Source organism: Cavia porcellus, unplaced genomic scaffold (genome assembly GCF_034190915.1).
Source record: "Cavia porcellus strain 051 isolate PalLab524CR breed Dunkin Hartley unplaced genomic scaffold, mCavPor4.1 scaffold_5, whole genome shotgun sequence".
Classification (NCBI taxonomy): domain Eukaryota; kingdom Metazoa; phylum Chordata; class Mammalia; order Rodentia; family Caviidae; genus Cavia; species Cavia porcellus.
The window spans coordinates 52,960,307-52,978,119 of record NW_026947488.1 but is presented as its reverse complement, the minus strand read 5'-3'; the positions used below and the strand labels follow the sequence as shown (position 1 = coordinate 52,978,119).

At 39.4% G+C, this 17,813-nt stretch overlaps 1 protein-coding gene across 4 annotated transcripts in view; it reads left to right on the top strand.

The window, feature by feature from the left end:
• The window catches only part of Ip6k1 (inositol hexakisphosphate kinase 1), a 69,480-nt gene that overhangs the window by 31,896 nt on the left and 19,771 nt on the right, over positions 1-17,813 (top strand). For all 4 annotated transcript variants that reach the window (XM_003476676.5, XM_013159662.3, XM_013159661.3 and 1 more), the window contains one exon: positions 13,800-14,149. In XM_003476676.5, the coding sequence (XP_003476724.1) occupies positions 13,927-14,149 (223 nt within the window). In that variant the 5' untranslated portion in view covers positions 13,800-13,926. The remainder of the gene's footprint in view (positions 1-13,799; positions 14,150-17,813) is intronic.

Here is a 17,813-nt window from a genome sequence, read left to right as displayed (position 1 = left end):
CATGTGTTACCTACCATACTGTATCATTTTAGGAACTTTCCTAATTGCCCAACATGGAATGTGTTTCTCTTTGATTTCTTTTAGCAGTGTTTCATAGGTTTTTTATTTGTTTGGTTTCTTATACTGGGGGTTGAATCTAGTGCCTTCTTACTGAGTTACATCCTCAGCCCCTATTTTATATTTACTTTGAGATAGTCCTGTTAAATTGCCCAGGCTGTGCTGATTTTTTTTTTTTTTTTTTTAAGGTTCTGTAGTTGGGGATAGATGACTTTATAAAACAAGTTGGAAACCCTTCTTTGTCCATTTCTGAAAACATTTGTATTAGGCTGATACTGTTTTTTTCTTCTTGTTTTTTGAGACAGGATTTTGTTAGTAGTTCATGCTGGCCTTGAACTTACTATGTAGCATAGGCTGGGCTTGAATATGTAGTAATTCTCTTACCTCAGCCTCCAGAGCTTTTAAATTGATATTTCTTTTTTTTTTTTTTTTTGTCTTTTTCCTTTTTATCGGTACTGGTGATCGAACTCACGACTGCCTGCTTGCAAGGCAGGCGTTTATGCCGCTGAGCTAAATCCCCAGCCCTGTTTTTATTTATTTATTTATTTTTAAATTGATATTTCTTCCTTAACACATTTATGTGGGGCCATCAGCTTTGAACCACAAGTGGGTCAAGCCAGCAGGAATATGTTAAAGGTTTGATATAATTCACTTACTTTACAGTTTTCCTTGTGGAGAAAATTTTGATAACGCAGTCAGCTTTTTAGTTTGTTTGTTGTTTTTTGTTTGAGGCAGGATCTTACTATGTAGTTCAGATAGGCCTTGAATTGATCTTCCAGGTGTGTGTTATCATGCCTGGCATACTTTATTAGTAAATGGGGGCTATTCAGATTTTACATTATGTCTGTGTTTTGGTAAGTTGTAATTTCAAGGAATTTTGTCTAAGCTGTTGAAATTATTGGAATGTATTTTGTTGTTTATAATACTCTTTTTTTATTTTATACTGGGGATTGATCCCCAGACCTTGGACTTGCTAGGCAAGAAGTGTACCACCGAGGTACATGCTAGCATACCCTTTTATGCTTTTAATGCTTGTAAGGTGTATGATTTAATACCTTTTTAGATTTCAAATAGTGGTAGTTTATGTGTTCTCATTTTATTGGTCACTTTCTTTATGGGGTTTAATGATTTTATTGATTCTTTTCCTCTCAAAACTTACTTTTGCCTTTGTTAATTTTCTCCTTTTTCTTCCTTTTTTTGAGTTCTGCTTTTATCTTTACTTCCTTCTGTTTTCTTTGTGTTTACTTTGTTCTTTTCCTTTAGGACAACCTTTAGGTCATTCATTTTATTTTTTCTAAACTTTTTTTTTGTTTGTTTGTCTTTTTCATTTTTATTGGTACCAGGGATCAAACTCATGATCACACACTTGCAAGGGAGGTGCTTATGTCGCTGAGCTAAATCCCCAGCCCCTTTTTCTAAACTTTTAATACTTTATAACTTAAGCATTGTTTTAACTGCATCAGAATAGTGTGTGAAAGGTTTGGCCCAGACAGGACACTGTAGCCAGGAAAGCCACAACCGGAAGCAGGAAGCCCCATCTTGCCCGCCCCTAGGAAGTTACCTGTGACGCCATCTTCCCGCCCCTGGGAATTTACATATGGCGCCAAACCTAGGACCAATGGGCTACCTGTGTATCCCTAATGCCCGCCTTAGGTTCCACCCCAAACCGAGGCCATTTACAGGCCCCCACGCCGCGTGTCCGCCGGAGAGATCGCCGGACGCCAGCGGTGGGGTGCCGGTCATCTCTCTCCGTGTTCTCAGAATAAAGGCCGCTTTTTATTTTATATTTCTCATCTTTTGTTAATATTTTTCATCTTTTGGAAATAACTCTATCATTTGGTGCCGTGACTCGGATTGGCAGGCAACTGACTCTTGGGCCACATACCCAGAGTCTTCTAGCCAATAACCAGATAACATCCTGGATTAATCCCGAGCTTTTCCCTCTCCCGAGACGTTCCTGTCGCCAGCCGCCTGCACTCCGCATCGGCCAGACTGATTTGGAAATAACTCTATCAGTGTGTATATATATATATATATATATATTTTTTTTTTTTTTTTTCTTTTTCCTTTTTATCTTTTTATCGGTACGGGGGATCGAACTCTCATGACTGCCTGCTTTCAAGGCAGGCGCTTATGCCGCTGAGCTAAACCCAGCCCCAAAATAGTATATATTTTTAAGATGTTTGAGAAGTAGATAAGACCAGTAGTTCCAAATCTAAATTATTGTCGTGGAGAAAAGGTGAATTGGCATATCGATGGGTACAAAACTTGCTAACTATGGAATTGATAGTTGTTTCCAGGTTGAGATTATTATTATTTATTTATTTATTTTTACAAAAAGCCTGGCTTCCAGAATCCTGAGAGCTGTATTTGTTTAGACATCTTCAATTCTGGGTATTATATGAGAATCAGGAAAGGAGGCTGTAGAGTGGAGAGGTTTAAGAGTCTGCTTTTAAAAATGTTGTAACTTTGGATAGCTCTCCATTTTCTAAATTGGAAGTTGTTGATAATTTGGTATTGGTGAAAGTCCCTGATAGATGCCCTTTGAAAGAGAAGCTTGGAGTGGTGATTTGTGCCTACAGTTCCAACTACTTAGGCTGAAGCAGTTCTATACTAGCCTGGGTGACATAGTGAGACCTCACATAAAAAAAAATTTTTTTTTAAAGTTTAAAACAGTAGTAATTTTGTGCATGGTGGCACATGACTAGAATCCCAGCATCCAGGAGGCTAAAGCAAGCAGGAGGATTGCCCAGAGTTCAAGGCCAGCCTGAATTACAGAGTGAGACTCTGTCTAAAAGTAATTCTGGTGTTTTACTGGAGAGTTAGTTGGCAGCTGCATTCTGATCTGCTTTGAACAGTCAAACCTAATAGCATTTTGTGAAGCAGTAAACTGGTCATTCACCTTTTCTGTTTACAGGTTTTCACCACAGTGTCATTTTTGCATGATGCTTATTTGCCTTTGGGTACTAATATTGTATTTAGTCACATGGTGAGTAGTCAAATAGATGGTGACTTGGGAGTTCCTAATTAGATTCTAAGATAATCAAAAACAGGTGAATGCCTTGATTAGTGCTTGGTAACTGGAAATGAGTCCAGGAAGCACCTTGTTCCATATTATAGTGGCTTAGGTAGTCTTACTTTAAGTGTTATGTGGTTTTCTGTTTCTTTTGGAACTGTTTCTTCCATCCTTTCATGTGTGTGCTTTCTAGACTTGACCATATTTAGATAAACAGGCTAGATGAGACTTAGCTGTTCAGATAAGGTTCCCTGTACTGACTATCCTCAGCCACTCATGTAGCTGTGCCAGGCTTTTTTTTTTTGAACTTCTGTCCTAAAATACTCCCCAGTACACACACACACACACACACACACACCTCTTAGTATTGCACACACTTAATAGTTGAGACTGCCATTTTTAGGGAAAATGTTCACTAAAAAGTGTGTCTCAGGAAGCGGAGTTTTCTAATCTTTCGAAATCAGGTAAAAATAGGAATGAGGTCCACTGGACCCTGGATTCAGTCCTTGTTCTAATTCCATTCTGGGCATTTCTGGACAGGCTGGCACATCTCAGATACCCTGCAGTTTCCTTTCTTCCTTGCTGCCTGTTTTCTTTCAGCCAGTTGTCCTCAGTGTGCATTTGCTCCCTAACTCCTACAGGGAGACCCGGAAGTATAAACAGTCCTTCCGTTGAGTATGGTAGCACATGCCTGTAATCCCAGTACTCAGGCTGAGGAAGAAGGATTGCAGTGAGTTTGAGACCAGCCTGAGCTATACATAGTCAGACCTTGTCTAAAAAAATGAAAACAGAAACAAAAGAACTTTAGGCTGGGGGATAGCTCAGTGACACAGTGCCTGCCTGGCAAGTGTGAGGTCCTGAGTTTTGAGTCCTGGTACCAACAAAAAACAAAAAACAAGCTTCCATCTTTTTGGGAACAAGTGAAAGGTAAATTCCATTAAGCATTTTCCCCTTCTTGTTTCATATCTCCCAGATTGCAATAGGCATTTGTATATGCTTCTCATTCCTGGTAGGTTGTAAGGACAGGCTTAGGTTGACAGCCCTCCTTATATCAGGAACATCTTCTGTATTTTTCTCCTAGAAGAGTGGTTGTTTTTTTTTTTTTTTTTGAGTATCTGCTTGACATAGTCGTACAAGGATGGGGGAAAGAAAGCAACATTGGTCCCTTTTACCCTCATAGGCATTTAAAAATGTGTGTGTGTTTGAATGTGTGCGTGTGCATGGGTGCACCCACAGAAGGCTAGAATGGACTTGAATTTAAGAAATAATTAGGTTCACTTGGAGATCTGCTTTAGAGAGCGGATACATTTTTATGTTTGCTTTTGTCCATCAATTTGAAGCTGTATATCTTTTCCTGATCATCTCAACACTTTGCTTCTGACATTAATTATAATTAGTTCTCATATAATCTAGAGCTGTGCAACCTGAGCTTTGTGTGTTACTCTTTTCTGTTAGAATGATTTACCAGTTCATTGTGTTCTTTTCAATTTGAGTAATTTTGCTGTTTTCCCCTTGGGTTGTATTGATAGTAAAGAACAAACCAAAAACACATTTACCAAAATCCAAAGATCTACTGCCATAATTTTTCTTAGCATTTCTGACTTACCAAGTTTAATTTTAATTAAAAAAAAAAAAAAAGACCCTGGGTGCAGTGGTGCACACATGTAGTGCCAGCTACTCTAGAGGCTAAGGGAGCAGGCAGTCAGTTGAGCCTACAAATTCAAGACCAGACTGGGCAAACCAGTGAGTCTCCATCAACAAAACAAAACAAAACTTTAAAAAAAATTTCTTTAAAGAGAGTGATCCTGTGTCATAGTTTTTTTTTTTTGTCTTTTTCGTTTTCATTGGTACCAGGGATCGAACTCACGACTGCCTGCTTGCAAGGGAGGTGTTTATGCCGCTGAGCTAAATCCCCAGCCCCTCATAGTTTTAATGTTTAAATAAAGAGAGAGAAAGAGAGAGAGGGAGAAAGAGAAAGAGAAAGAGAAAGAGAAAGAAGAGGGGAGAGGAGAGAGATAGATTAGCTGGGTGGTAGTACATGTTTGTTGGTAATATTAGTATGGGAGGTCAAGGCAGGAGGTTTGTAAGTTCTGTCCCACTCTGGACAATTTAATAATTTAGCAAAACTTTTAAAAATATATAATAAAGTGGTGGCTAGAGATGCAGCTCTGTACAAAAGCTTTGTGTTCAGTCCCTACTACTGCAAAAACAAGCACAACCTAGGAGCTTACACGTGCTAGGTGATCATTTTATCACTGGGCTACATACATCCTTAGCCCTTTTTAAGTTTTAATCCAAGTCAGAATTTTGTTGAGTTCTCCAAGCTGTCCTCAAATTTTTGATCTTCCTGCTCCTGAGTAGCTAATTGAATTATTATTTGTGGTGTTAGGGGTGAAACCTGGGCCTCAATGCACACTGGGCATTCTGCCACTGATTTACACTCCCAGCCCTGAAATATTTAATTTTAGAAGAATTAATGGATATACTGGATTCACAAACCTATTTTTTTATGGTATTTTGAGGGAATTTACTTATATACCTGTGATGTGAAGGAACCAAGAATGCTTCATTTTGTAAAAAGATTGCATATCAAACTCATTTGGTTAATCTGAGGCCATAAAAATATATTGGAGACAGAATTTGGAATTCTGAGTTTGAGTACATGTCTGCTGATTTGCATTTTGAGTGTGTCTGAATAAAGAATTTGGTGGCAAGTATTGTCTTGCATTTGCTGCGGAGACACTGCTTTTCTGTTTCTTAAAATAGACCTGACCTTATTGGCCACTTTATCTGATTGCAGATTTTCTTCCTCTGAGGACTTTTTATTAATTCTGTGTTATTGAATTAAAATAGGTAAGCCAAAAAACTATTTACATCTCCTGAATTTGGTTCAGGTTTTGTTTTTTTTTTAAATTTGATTTAAAAAATCTGATTTACTATTTATTCAATTAAGATTATTTCAGTGTTTGCCTAGTATCTCTCCCCATTGGTTTTTTTTTTGTGTGTGTTCACTGATAAAAACTAATTACGTTCTTAATAAATTTTATATTTTTTCAATTCTGTTTAGGTTTTTGTTGTTGCTAATCTTATCTGGGTACATTTAAATTTTTTTTTTCCACATGTCAGCACCTTTTTTTTTTTTTTTTGCTCACTACTGGGGATTGAACTCACAACTGTGAGCTTGCTAGGCAGGCGCTTATGCAGCTGAGCTAAATCCCTAGCTCCATCACATTACTTTTTTGTTCTAATTTTGGTGGGTCTAGTAAACTTTACAACCCTAATATTTAAAAAAAGTCCCTTTCATAAGCATTTTTCATGTGTTATATAGTCTATTATGTTTTGTACTTCATAAATATACATACTTTGTATATTCAGCTGTATTTATTGTATAATTGTCTTTTGCCAGGCATTGTTATTGGTCTGAGGTACTGGGGACTTTTTGTGGAGATTCTTTTTGATGATTTACATCCAGAGTAAAGAATCAAGACAAGAACAAAAGATAGTGAGATTTTGTATTTATTAAAGATAGGAAAAGAAACATGCTCTGTAGAGTAGTGCAGGCCAAATAAAAGTAGGACAAAAGCACTCTAAGGGTGAGAACTGACCACTGTGAAAGAAAGCACAGTGGTCAAGAGCTCAGTGGAGGCTGCCTTTGTATTTCCCACTCCTCAGTGGGTTCTAGGCCATTGTGTTAAAAACCTGGAGAACAGTTGATGATATCGAAGTGTAGGGCTCTGGGAACTTTTTCTGCACATTTCTTGCGTCTTCTTTACATAGGTCATGCCCACTTGCCCAGCTGGTTTGCCTCAACTTAATCTTTTACTTCAACCCAGCTCTGGGCACTTAAAATAGTAATTAGTGAACAGAATAGACAAAATTTTAATGTTTATGGAGTTGACATTGTCATCAACAGCAGCAGCAGCAGCAGCAGAAACAGCATGAATAATAAACAGTGGATATCTATAACTGAAGTTATATAAAGCCAGTCAAGCAGAGTGGAACCTGGAGTGGGGTTACTATTTATTTTTTGTTTTCTTGGGAGTTGCTATTTATTTATTTACATTTATTTTTTTGTGGGTCTCAGGAATTGAAGTCAGGACCTCATGCTTTCCAGGCAGGTGCTGTGCCACCGAGCTATATCCTCAGCCCCCTGGGGGTTGCTATTTAAACTAGGGAAGTAAGATGAAACCTTGATTTAGCTACTTGGGTTCAGTTTGCACCATAGGGTATGTGTGTGGAGTGATAGAGAGGTAGGAAGGAGAGAAAGGAAATACGGATGAATGATGCAGATCTTGTGGGTTCTTGGAGGCTGTGGTAGAATTGAATTTTTATTTTGAGATGGGGCAATCACTGTAGGATTTTGAATAGGGAAGTCACATCTTAAAATCACTCTGGCTGCTGTGTTGAGGATGGATTGCTTGGGAGGTCTGATAGAGGGAGGAAGGCTGGTTAGGAGGTGGAAAGTATGCACCCTTGGAGGTGGCACTGAGGCAGTAAGAAATGGTTGCAATCTGGATATGTTCTGAAGGTAGACCCAATAGGATTTCATGATACAAGTGTTCAGAAAAAGAAATGGGTTTTAAATAGGGTGGATGCTGGGAAGGAGTGGGAGTAGAGAGGGTTTTGTTGTTGAGAGAAGGAGCTAAGTTCTGTTTTGGGCCTGTTTTAAAGTTAAAATTTCCAGGCTGAATAGGTAGTTGGATATGTGAATCTGGTGTGCAAGAAAGACAACTGCACCTTGAGGCTTCTGACATTAGGAGATTAGGAAGAAGAGCCAGCAAGGTAAGTAGACAGTAATAGGAAGGTAAAGAGAGAGTAGTGTGTGAGGCCAGTGAAGCAACACCAAGAAGTTTTACCAGTTCTCCCCTCCTCCCAAGGCCTGGGTTGGTGTTCAGTAGTCCATTTTGGAACCATTGGTCATAATGTTCTTTCCCTGTCATTTACTGTTTATGAACACTAAGCTTTTAGGAGTATAGAAGACTGGTCTTGTTACTTGATACAGCTTTTTATTTTTTTTACTCTGGCCCTGACCCCATGGCTAGACGCCAAGTTCAACCTGAGTTGTTCAGGATTTGAAAGACACATCATTGGTATTCTCATCTTAATCCTACTGCCTGCTAGTACTTGCATCCAGCATGGATATGGGGGCTACCCCTTCTTTTTGGTATAGATTTTTAAGGGTTAACATTTTATCATTTTTGTTTAAAACTTTTTATTTGTTTGGGGTGAACTCACTATGTACTCCTGGCTGGCCTGGAACTCTAGGATGATCCTTCTGATTACTGGCATGTGCCACCATGACTGGCTAAAGCTTTGTTAAAAATTATAAAGGTAGCTTAACTTTTCCTATCTTTTAGATGCCAATTCCTTCCTTTTCTCTGTTCCTCTAAAGTTGATACATATTATTCCATTCCATTTTTCACTTCATTTGTGGGGTTATTTTAGTTTTGATAGTCCTGGGGATCAAAGGAGGGCTTCTGCACAGAGCTACATTCCTGGCCTTTTGAAAATTTTGGTATGAAGTCTCCCAGAATTACCTGGGTAGGACTAAAAAAAAATTGCATCTGCCTGCCTCAGCATCCCACAGTGCTAGGATTACAGGCTTGCACTTGGCTTTAATTTTTTTGAGACAAGGACCAGGCTGGCCTCACACTCAGGCTCCTTCTGCCTCTATTTGGTGAGATTACAAGCGTATGCCACCATGCCTGGCTAAAAATAACATTTTTAAACTTGCTTTTTCTCTTTTGGCTTCAAAATTTGTTCTGCTTGTTTGTTTGTTTATTGATTTTTGAGACAGGGCTATATAGTTCAGATGGCCATGAACTCACTGTGTACCCCAGGCTGGCTTTGAATTCTCAGTGATACTCCTGCCTCAGCCTCCCACATGATAAGCCTTCACCATCACATCCAGCTTAGCAAGTTCTTTTCATAATTAGCCTTCTTCCCCATTTTATGCAGTGATAGCATGTGCCACCATTCCCGGCTGCAGTAATTATCTTAAAATGTGAAACCAAAATGTTTTACAGTAAAATGAAATAAAAGGATTCTATTGTAGCTCAGCATGCATAAACTTAATAGTCAGAGCAGTGGCACTCTTATGTTCTCTGGAGAAACATTCCCTAAGCTACAAAATTTAGCCATTTTAGTATGAACTTCCAGTGATCAGAATAAATCATGCAAACTACATGATTTCTGCTCTGAATGGGAAACACCAGACACTGAAATGGAAGAGCATCATTGTCATCTTAACCCCTCCCCTCTAGTGCTCGCATCTATAAGGAATAGCTGCCCCAGGAGGTTGTGACATTGCTGAGGAAAATGTAGCTGTCCCTGAGAACCCCAGAAGCCTGAGGACTTTTCCTTGGGGTGGAGATGCTCTTTCTACAATAAAATAATTGAAAGTAATTTAGGGTGTAGAAGTTATATACTGGGTCATACGATTGCAATATGATTTTGTCAAGTCACAAAACTTACTCTTACTTTTACAGAGTATCTTTTGAAAAACCATAATCTAGCTGTGTACTTCCTTTTCCTGTTTCTTGTAGGACCTAGTTCTGACCCTAACATGAACAACTGAAAAACAGACTTGGTTTAAAAAAGACATGGTGATCAAACACAGTGGTCTAATGTATAAATATTTTATAATTTTGGTTCAGTTTCTCTTTCAAGATTATGTTCATTAAGCAGTAGTTTTGGTACTATATATTGACGTGTATCAGGCTTTACCAGTGGAAATTTTATTTTTTGCAGTACTGGGGATCAAACCCAGGGTTTCATACATACTAATCAAGGGCGCTATTACTGAGCTACGTTCCCAGGCTTAGAATTTATTTTTAAGTGTTTCAAGGTAAAAAATTTTCAATCCAATACATACTTGCCACAGACTACTCTATATAAAAAGTATAAAATTCTTTTCATAAGAACAAGATGTCTTTATCAAATAGCTTACCATTACAGAAATTGAATACTTATCTGAAAAAGAGAACAGATACTCTGTTTTTTTTTTTAAATCGGTACCAGGGATCAAACTCACGACCTTGTGCTTGCAAGGCAGGCACTTATGCTGCTCCCCAGCCCCACAAATAACATTTCTGACTTGTAGGTGAAAGAATAGACTATAGAAATTAGTTGCAGATGCATTTTGCTTTTAAATGTTTGTCAGTCATAGTTAACAACCATCAAGGTGACTGGGAAAAATGAAGGCCACTTTGTCCTGCAAATATTTTTAATAAATACCAGCTTTTTGCCAGTCTTAGAAATTGGGTGGCTTCTCACAAAGTCCTCCAGACCTGTGGTGCCTGAGTCTGTCCTATGCACATCTGAGCAAGGGAATTAAAATGACTGTTTCGTAAAGCTCAAGTACACTACCCTTTTTTCCTTGACGTCCAGTGTCTTCTCAGAGGAGAAAATATTGTTAGGAAAGCAGAATAAGACAGCTAACTAGAGAAGTGGAAGTTATACACAGAGAAGTGGAACTTGATTGTCATTTGTATAGTCACACAGTCCTTAGATGACAGCCCCAGGAGGCACTATGGCCTCCATTTGAATTTCTCTCAGAGTTTATAGCCCTTCTCACTGTAGGCACCTCCTCCTGTTCTTGGACAGTTAGGGTTCTTTGTATGAGAAAGTTTGAAGAGGCCTAGAAACCCAAAGAGACTTGGTTATTGCGCACCTTCCCTTCTCCTGGGCTTGCTTTTGTATTAGGAAATTTTGATACTGCTAAGGAGACAGAACTGTCTCCCTATTCTTTAGAGTTGATGCATTTATGATGTTTCATACTGCGAGTTTGAATTGCTCTGCTGGATATACTGAAGGCAATGGTCCCCCACCTTTTCACACCAAGGACTTCATGGAAAAGTTTTTCCATGAATGGGGTGGGGAGCCGGCTGGTTTCAGGATGATTCAAAGGAGCACAGCCTAGATTCCTCACCTGGCCTATTCACAGCCTGATGGCTTGCATTTCTGTGAGAATTCAACGCCAATCCTGGTCTGGCAGAAGGTGGAGCTCAGGTGGTAAGAGATGGCTGTGTATGTAAAATAAGCATCCTTCTCTTGCCTTTGCTATGTGGCCTCTCTTGCTATGTGGTCTAGTTCCTGACAGGCTGTAGCCCAGGGTTTAGGGACCCCTGCTGAAAGGAATCTGGTAAGTTGGTGTTTCAACCAAATTGATATTATCTGTGCTGGGGAAAAATGATGCCCTTCTGGAATTCACCAGTGAGTTCTGATGATACTTCTTACTGCTCAGGTCTTTAGTTGTCAATTGGACATAGTGGTACAAGTTTATAATCCCAGCCCTCCAGAGGCTGAAGCAGGATGATTACAGTGAGTTCAAGGCCTACCTGAACAACAGTGAGTTTAAGGCTAGCCCGAACTACACTGTGAGACCTGTCTCCAAAAAAACGGAAAAAAACAAAACAAAACAAAAAAACAAAAAAAAACTGTTAGTTGTGATAGGGAGAAAGTGCTTCCTGCTATACTGGTTTGTATCATACTTGGTTACACTAAGTTCCCTAATTAATGAACAAGTTCCATTCCAGGAGAATGCTCAAAAGTCAGAATAATTCATAGTCTAACAAAGTGAATCTTATATAGTACATCTGTGAATTTTATACAGCACATCTGTGAAAGTTTGCAATTTGAATATTCCTAAGTTGAGTACTTACTGTATACCGTTACATTGTGCAGAAAAATACCCATGATAGCTGTTGCCATAGTAGGGCAATCACAAACCCTTAGTGACAGTGACTGTCATGGACCTGCGGGTACCTAAATAGCTCATAGAGCAGATGAAAGCTGCGAGTACCTTTGACAGTGACAGGAGTAGGAACATCCAGCATCACTGGGAGACAGAGTTCAAGTCATAAGCTGTAGAAGGATCATAGTTGTGGTGGGATCTTGTAGAGGCATCACAGCAGCTGCAAGTTCCAAAGTGGGCTAGAGGCCCTCCACAAATGCTGCTCCACTTTCGACTTCCTATTGGTGTTCATGATTTTCTGTTTCCACGTGGTGGTTTACTCATTGTTGTGCCTGGAATGATCCTATTTAATTCTGGCAGATCTTTTCTTGGAGCACATTATTATGTGCTCCGACTGTTGGAACCCTGGATTGAGATAAGAAAGAATGATATGGTAGTGATGATATACAAGAAAATAATGACAGTGCAGCTATAGAATTATACACCAGCCTCAGGTTGGGAGAGAATAGAGATTAGGAAAATTCTGTTAGGACACAGAATTGCCATGTCCAAATGGACGGAAGTGATAACTGGCTTAGCTGGGTGTGGCCCAGCACACCAAAGTGCTCCTGTTACTTAAGAGGCTGAGGAGAAAGAGTGTCACAAATTTGAGACCAACCTGGACAGTTTGGCCAGTGGTCTCAAAATTAAAAATTTAAAAAAGTGAATAATTGGGCAAAACACATATATAAAAATATTGTACTCTACTAGATGTAGTGGGTCACACCTATAATCTCAGCATTCTGGAGTCTGAGGGAGGAGGATCACAAGTTCAAGGCTAGTTTGGCCTATATAGTGAGTTCAAGACTAGCCAAGCAAACCTAGTAAGACCTTGTCTGAAAAACAAACAATCAAAACAAATAACTCTGCAGTCTATTACCAGAAGTGGAAATAGAGATTTATTTAGTGACAGCAGTGAAAACAGAGCATTGTTGCTCAGGTAGCTTTGCTGTTGTTTTGAGGTTGATGTCTCACTGTGTTGCCCAGATTGGCCTTGAACTTTCATGCCTTAGCTTCTTCTCAGGTAGCTAGGACTACAGACATGTATGTCACCATGCCCAGCCTAGGAGTTAAGATTTTGTGGTTTTGTGTTGGGATTATTTCTTGTTTTTTTGAGACAAGATTGCACCCTGGTGGTTCATTTTGGCCTTGAAGTCACTATTTAGTCCACACTGGCCTTGAACTTGTGATCTTCCTGCCTCAGCTTCCCAAGTGTGCCACCATGCCCAACTTGTATTATTGTTTTTCTGTACCCATTTGCTTATAATTATGAGGTCTCACAAACAGTGTTTTATCTGTCACAGACTTGATCATATTCCTGCTCTACAAGTATTTTTACTTGATTTTAATTTTTCAGATATAGTCTGGTCACATACATTCCTGATTTAAAAAGAAACTTGTGGGGGCTGGGGATTTAGCTCAGTGGCATAAGCGCCTGCCTTGCAAGCATGCAGTCGTGAGTTCGATCACCAGTACCAAAAAACAAAACAAAACAAACTTGTTAGTAAGGAAGTTAGCAGCTGTTTTAATTATCTTTAAAGAAATTTGACATTATAGGGAAGGTATTTGAGTATAAAGATTTTCTCCCGGCCCTGCTGGTAGTTACAGACAGGAAGGGATGTTCCATGGGGCTCAACATGATCATAATTATTATTGAAAAGTGGAAGAAGGCTGAAATCTGGATTATCTTGAGAAAAGAAAAACATTTTTTTCTGATTTTATAATTTACTGTAAAATATCTTTTCCTACCTTGTCCCTTTGATACTTTAGCAGATAATTGAGGAGGCAAGTATGACCTGATTTCTCAGCAAAAACCCTTCCTCTGAGTCAGGAGGAGACCCTGAACAGAATAGATTTCAGTTGCTATTTTTTTTCTGGTACCTTCTTCTTTGAATGTGAAGTAAACAGGAATAGTTGCCTCCCCAATGGCTGTAAAATACATAGATCCTACATCGCAGGTGTTTTGATTCCCTTTTCTTGTCTTTTCTTTAGGACAGAATAAGAAGCTGAGTGGACCGTAACTATTGCCTTCAGGTTGCTGGGACCTTCTACTTAGCTCTTATTTTGTGGCCCATGTGCTACAACCTGTGCCCCCAGTGTGCAACTGGCCCCCAACGCAATGTGTGTTTGTCAAACCATGGAAGTGGGGCAGTATGGCAAGAACGTGGGCCGGGCAGGAGACCGAGGAGTCCTCCTGGAGCCCTTCATCCACCAAGTGGGCGGACACAGCAGCATGATGCGCTACGACGACCATACTGTGTGCAAACCTCTCATTTCCAGAGAGCAGCGCTTCTACGAGTCCCTCCCTCCTGAGATGAAGGAGTTCACCCCTGAATACAAAGGTCAGTTGCTGGCCATGCTCTCTGCTCAGTTGTCCTTGTAACTGCCGTATGACATGATTCTAGGTCTTTGTTGTTTCAGTCAGTTAAGTAATTTTGTTAGGAAAAATTAGAAGTTAAAAGCATTGGGGCTGGCTTTAGCCCAGCGGTTCCTTCGAGTCTGGCTTCCCAACCGCCTGGGCTGATTGTTCCGGTGGTTCGTGACCGCGGGCGCTCTCCATTCCTTTAAAAAAAAAAAAAGAAGTTAAAAGCGCATTATCAAGGCTTTAGAACTTGAAAGTTGAATTCATTGATAGGTAAAGCTGAGGAAAATTCTCAGCAGAAAGACCTCATTGGTAAAGAAGAAGCAGGAAGATCGCCATGACTTTAAGCCTGCCTGAATTACACAGCAAGACCCTGTCTCCAAAACAAAACAAAAACCACAAAGTCACGAATAACAAGAAGATACATACATCTTGTTGTAATATGTATTATTATGTGTGCTGTTGAAGCAACTGCTCTCCTACATGCTAGACTGAGGATGATACAAGATTATTGCCCCAGAATATGGAATTGCAACCTAATCATGAGGTAACATAAAAAAAACAATTTTAGAAACATCCTAGAAAGTAACTATCTAGTACTCATTAGAATGTCGAGGTCATTACAGAAAGACTAAGTAATGGTCCTAGGTAGGAGGAGCTTAAAAAGAAGTAAACACAATGTGAAATCCTGGACAGGTATATGAATTAGTTAATAGCAATGTGTCGATATTAACTTCATTTTTTTTTGTACCGGGGATTGAATTTAGGACCTTGTGTTTGCCAAGCAGGCACTTATGCTACTGAACTAAACTCCTGGCCTAACTTTCTGGTTTTGATCATTGTAAGTTGTACTGTTGTTATGTAAGATGTTGGTGGGTAGAGGAAGTTGAATGACAAGTACATGGAAATTTTGTTTTTGAAACTTTTTTATTTTATTTTATTTTTTATAAATGTTTGTTTGTTTTCTTTTCTTTTCTTTTTTTGATACCAGGGATCGAACTCACAACCTCGTGCTTGCCAGGCAGGCACTTATTCCGCTGAGCTAAATCCCTGGCCCTTATTTTTTATTTTTAAAAAAGTAAAAGTTAAAGGGGCTGGGGATTTAGCTTAGCGGCATAAGCACCTGCCTTGCAAGCAGGCAGTCGTGAGTTCGATCCCTGGTACCAATAAAAAGGAAAAAGACCAAAAAAGAAAAGTAAAAGTTGGGCCAGGGATTTCGCTCAGTGGCATAGTGCCTGCATGGCAAGTACAGGGGCCTCAGTTCAATTTCTAGTACCAAAAAAACCCAAAACAGTAACACTATGCATTAGGTCTTTTTTTTTTTTTTTTTTTTTGGTCTTTTTTGTTTTTACCAGTACTGGGGATCGAACTCACAACTGCCTGCTTGCAAGGCAGGCACTTATGCTGCTGAGCTAAATCCACAGCCCCTGTGCATTAGGTCTTTGAAATACATTTTACCACTAATATCGTCTACTTTTCTATCTTCTTTGAATGACTGAAGCTTCATTTGACTTAAAAAACAGAGATTTATTTTAGTTTTGTTGAATTATACTTTGGTTTGGTTTTATTTTTTGAGTCAGGCTATTATTATATAGTTCAGGCTGACCTCAGGACTCATGGTGATCCTCCTGCCTCAGCCTCCAGAGTGCTAGATTTACTGGCATGTGTCACTACATTGTGTTTGAATTCTACTTTTGAGATAGCTTACTGATTTTTACCTAATGAATATACATAGCCTGAACAGAGAAAATCAGGTCTACCCTGAAGATCTGTTATATCCTTTAATACTCTCATTCCCTCTCTGAGAGGATAGCTGGGGGATTGGAATCTGTGACAGATCCTGTGGTACTTCACAGGTGACTCCTTGAGGTTTGGGTGGCTGAGACTTAGAACAGTGACCCAGAGCCAGGGCTTGCTTAATGCCCCTTTAAGGGATTTTTGTTTGTTTGTTTGTTGGTGCAGGACTCCATGGGCTAACAGGGACTGTCTTCTTTTTTTGGTCTTTTTTGTTTTTATCGGTACCAGGGATCGAACTCACGACTGCCTGTTTGCAAGGCAGGCGCTTATGCCGCTGAGCTAAATCCCCAGCTCCCTAAGGGACTGTTTTCTTTTTGGTTTTGGCATGTTTGTGGCCATGTTTGGATGTGGATATGTAGGCAGCTGGAGCTACATTTATAAAACATTTGCAACTGTTGTCTATTTTATTTTATGTTATGTTATGTTATGTTATGTTATGTTATTTTATCCTTTTGAGACAGAGTCTCACTGCAGTTCAGGCTGGCCTTGAGCTTACTTTGTAGCCCAGGCTGTTCTCAAACTTGGAACGATCAATCCTCTTGCCTCAGCCTCCTGAATGCTGGGATCACAGGCATGTGCCACCACACTTGGGCAGTGTTGTATCTTAATTACATAGAAAAGACAGTTGTGTTGGTATCTGTCTTGTTGTGCAGCCTTAGAGTATTTATTCTTCCGTATTCATTGTCCTGATTATGTATCAAAAGCATTAAAAATAAATTACTCAGTTCAAAACTGCACAGAGATATTTTCCTAGAGAAGATATACAGCAAATAGTCAATAACTCAGCAAAATCATTAGCCATTAATTAAATGCAAATAAAGCTGGTTACTGTGGTGCAAATCAGTAGTCCCCAAGCTTGGGAGGCCAAGGCAAAAAGATCCCAAGTTCAAGTCATATGTGGGCGGTTTACTGAGACCCTGTTCAAAATAACAACATAGGATCTTTCTAAAAGAGTTAGAGATAATCATATTACAGTGATACATACATACCCATGTTTATAGCAGTGTTATTCATAATAGCTAAATCTTGGAAGAGCTTATATTCCTGTGAACCGATGAATAGATAAGAAAGTGTATTTATATAAAATGGAATACTGCTCTGCCATAAAGAAGGATAAATTTGAGTCGTGTAAGGAAATGCATGCATCTTTAGACAATAATGTTAAGCGAAATAAATCAGACACAAAAGCTTAAATATTGCTTGGTTGAACTTAGAAAGCCAGAGTATAAATAAGGAACAAAACCACAGATATTAGGAAACAGAGAGATAGATCTTTTGCAAATGGTAAGAAGACCAAGAGATTGAGAAAATAGGAAGGGAGAAGAGGAGAGGGGAAGGGAATGGAGAAAGAATCAAGATGTTACGCACATGTACCAACTCCCCACTATGAATGTAATCATTATGTACTACAGACATATACTAATAACATTTTTCAAAATTTAAAAAATAACCGGGTATGATGGCATATACCTGTAATCTCAGCACTCAGGAGGCTGAGGCAAAAGGATCACCTTGAGTTTGAGGCCAACTTGGGCTATGTACTGAAACCCTGACTCAAACAAAAATCAGTCAGTCAGTACATAAGTGCTGAGGCTATAGCTCATTGTGGAGGCCTTAGATTCAGGCCTAAGTATTTGACTGTGTAGGGGGATCAAAACCAACAAAAACACTAGGGATGGAAGGTAAGGGGGAGGGAGGGGAAGGAGAAATGAAAGAGTGAGATGTGGTATGTAGCAAGTCCCCATGGTGAGTGTCTGCATTATGTATCTACCCGGTGTGTATTCCAGACATGTACTACTAAGCAGTAATTCAGCATAATTAAGCCCCTCACTCCCTATTAACAAGTA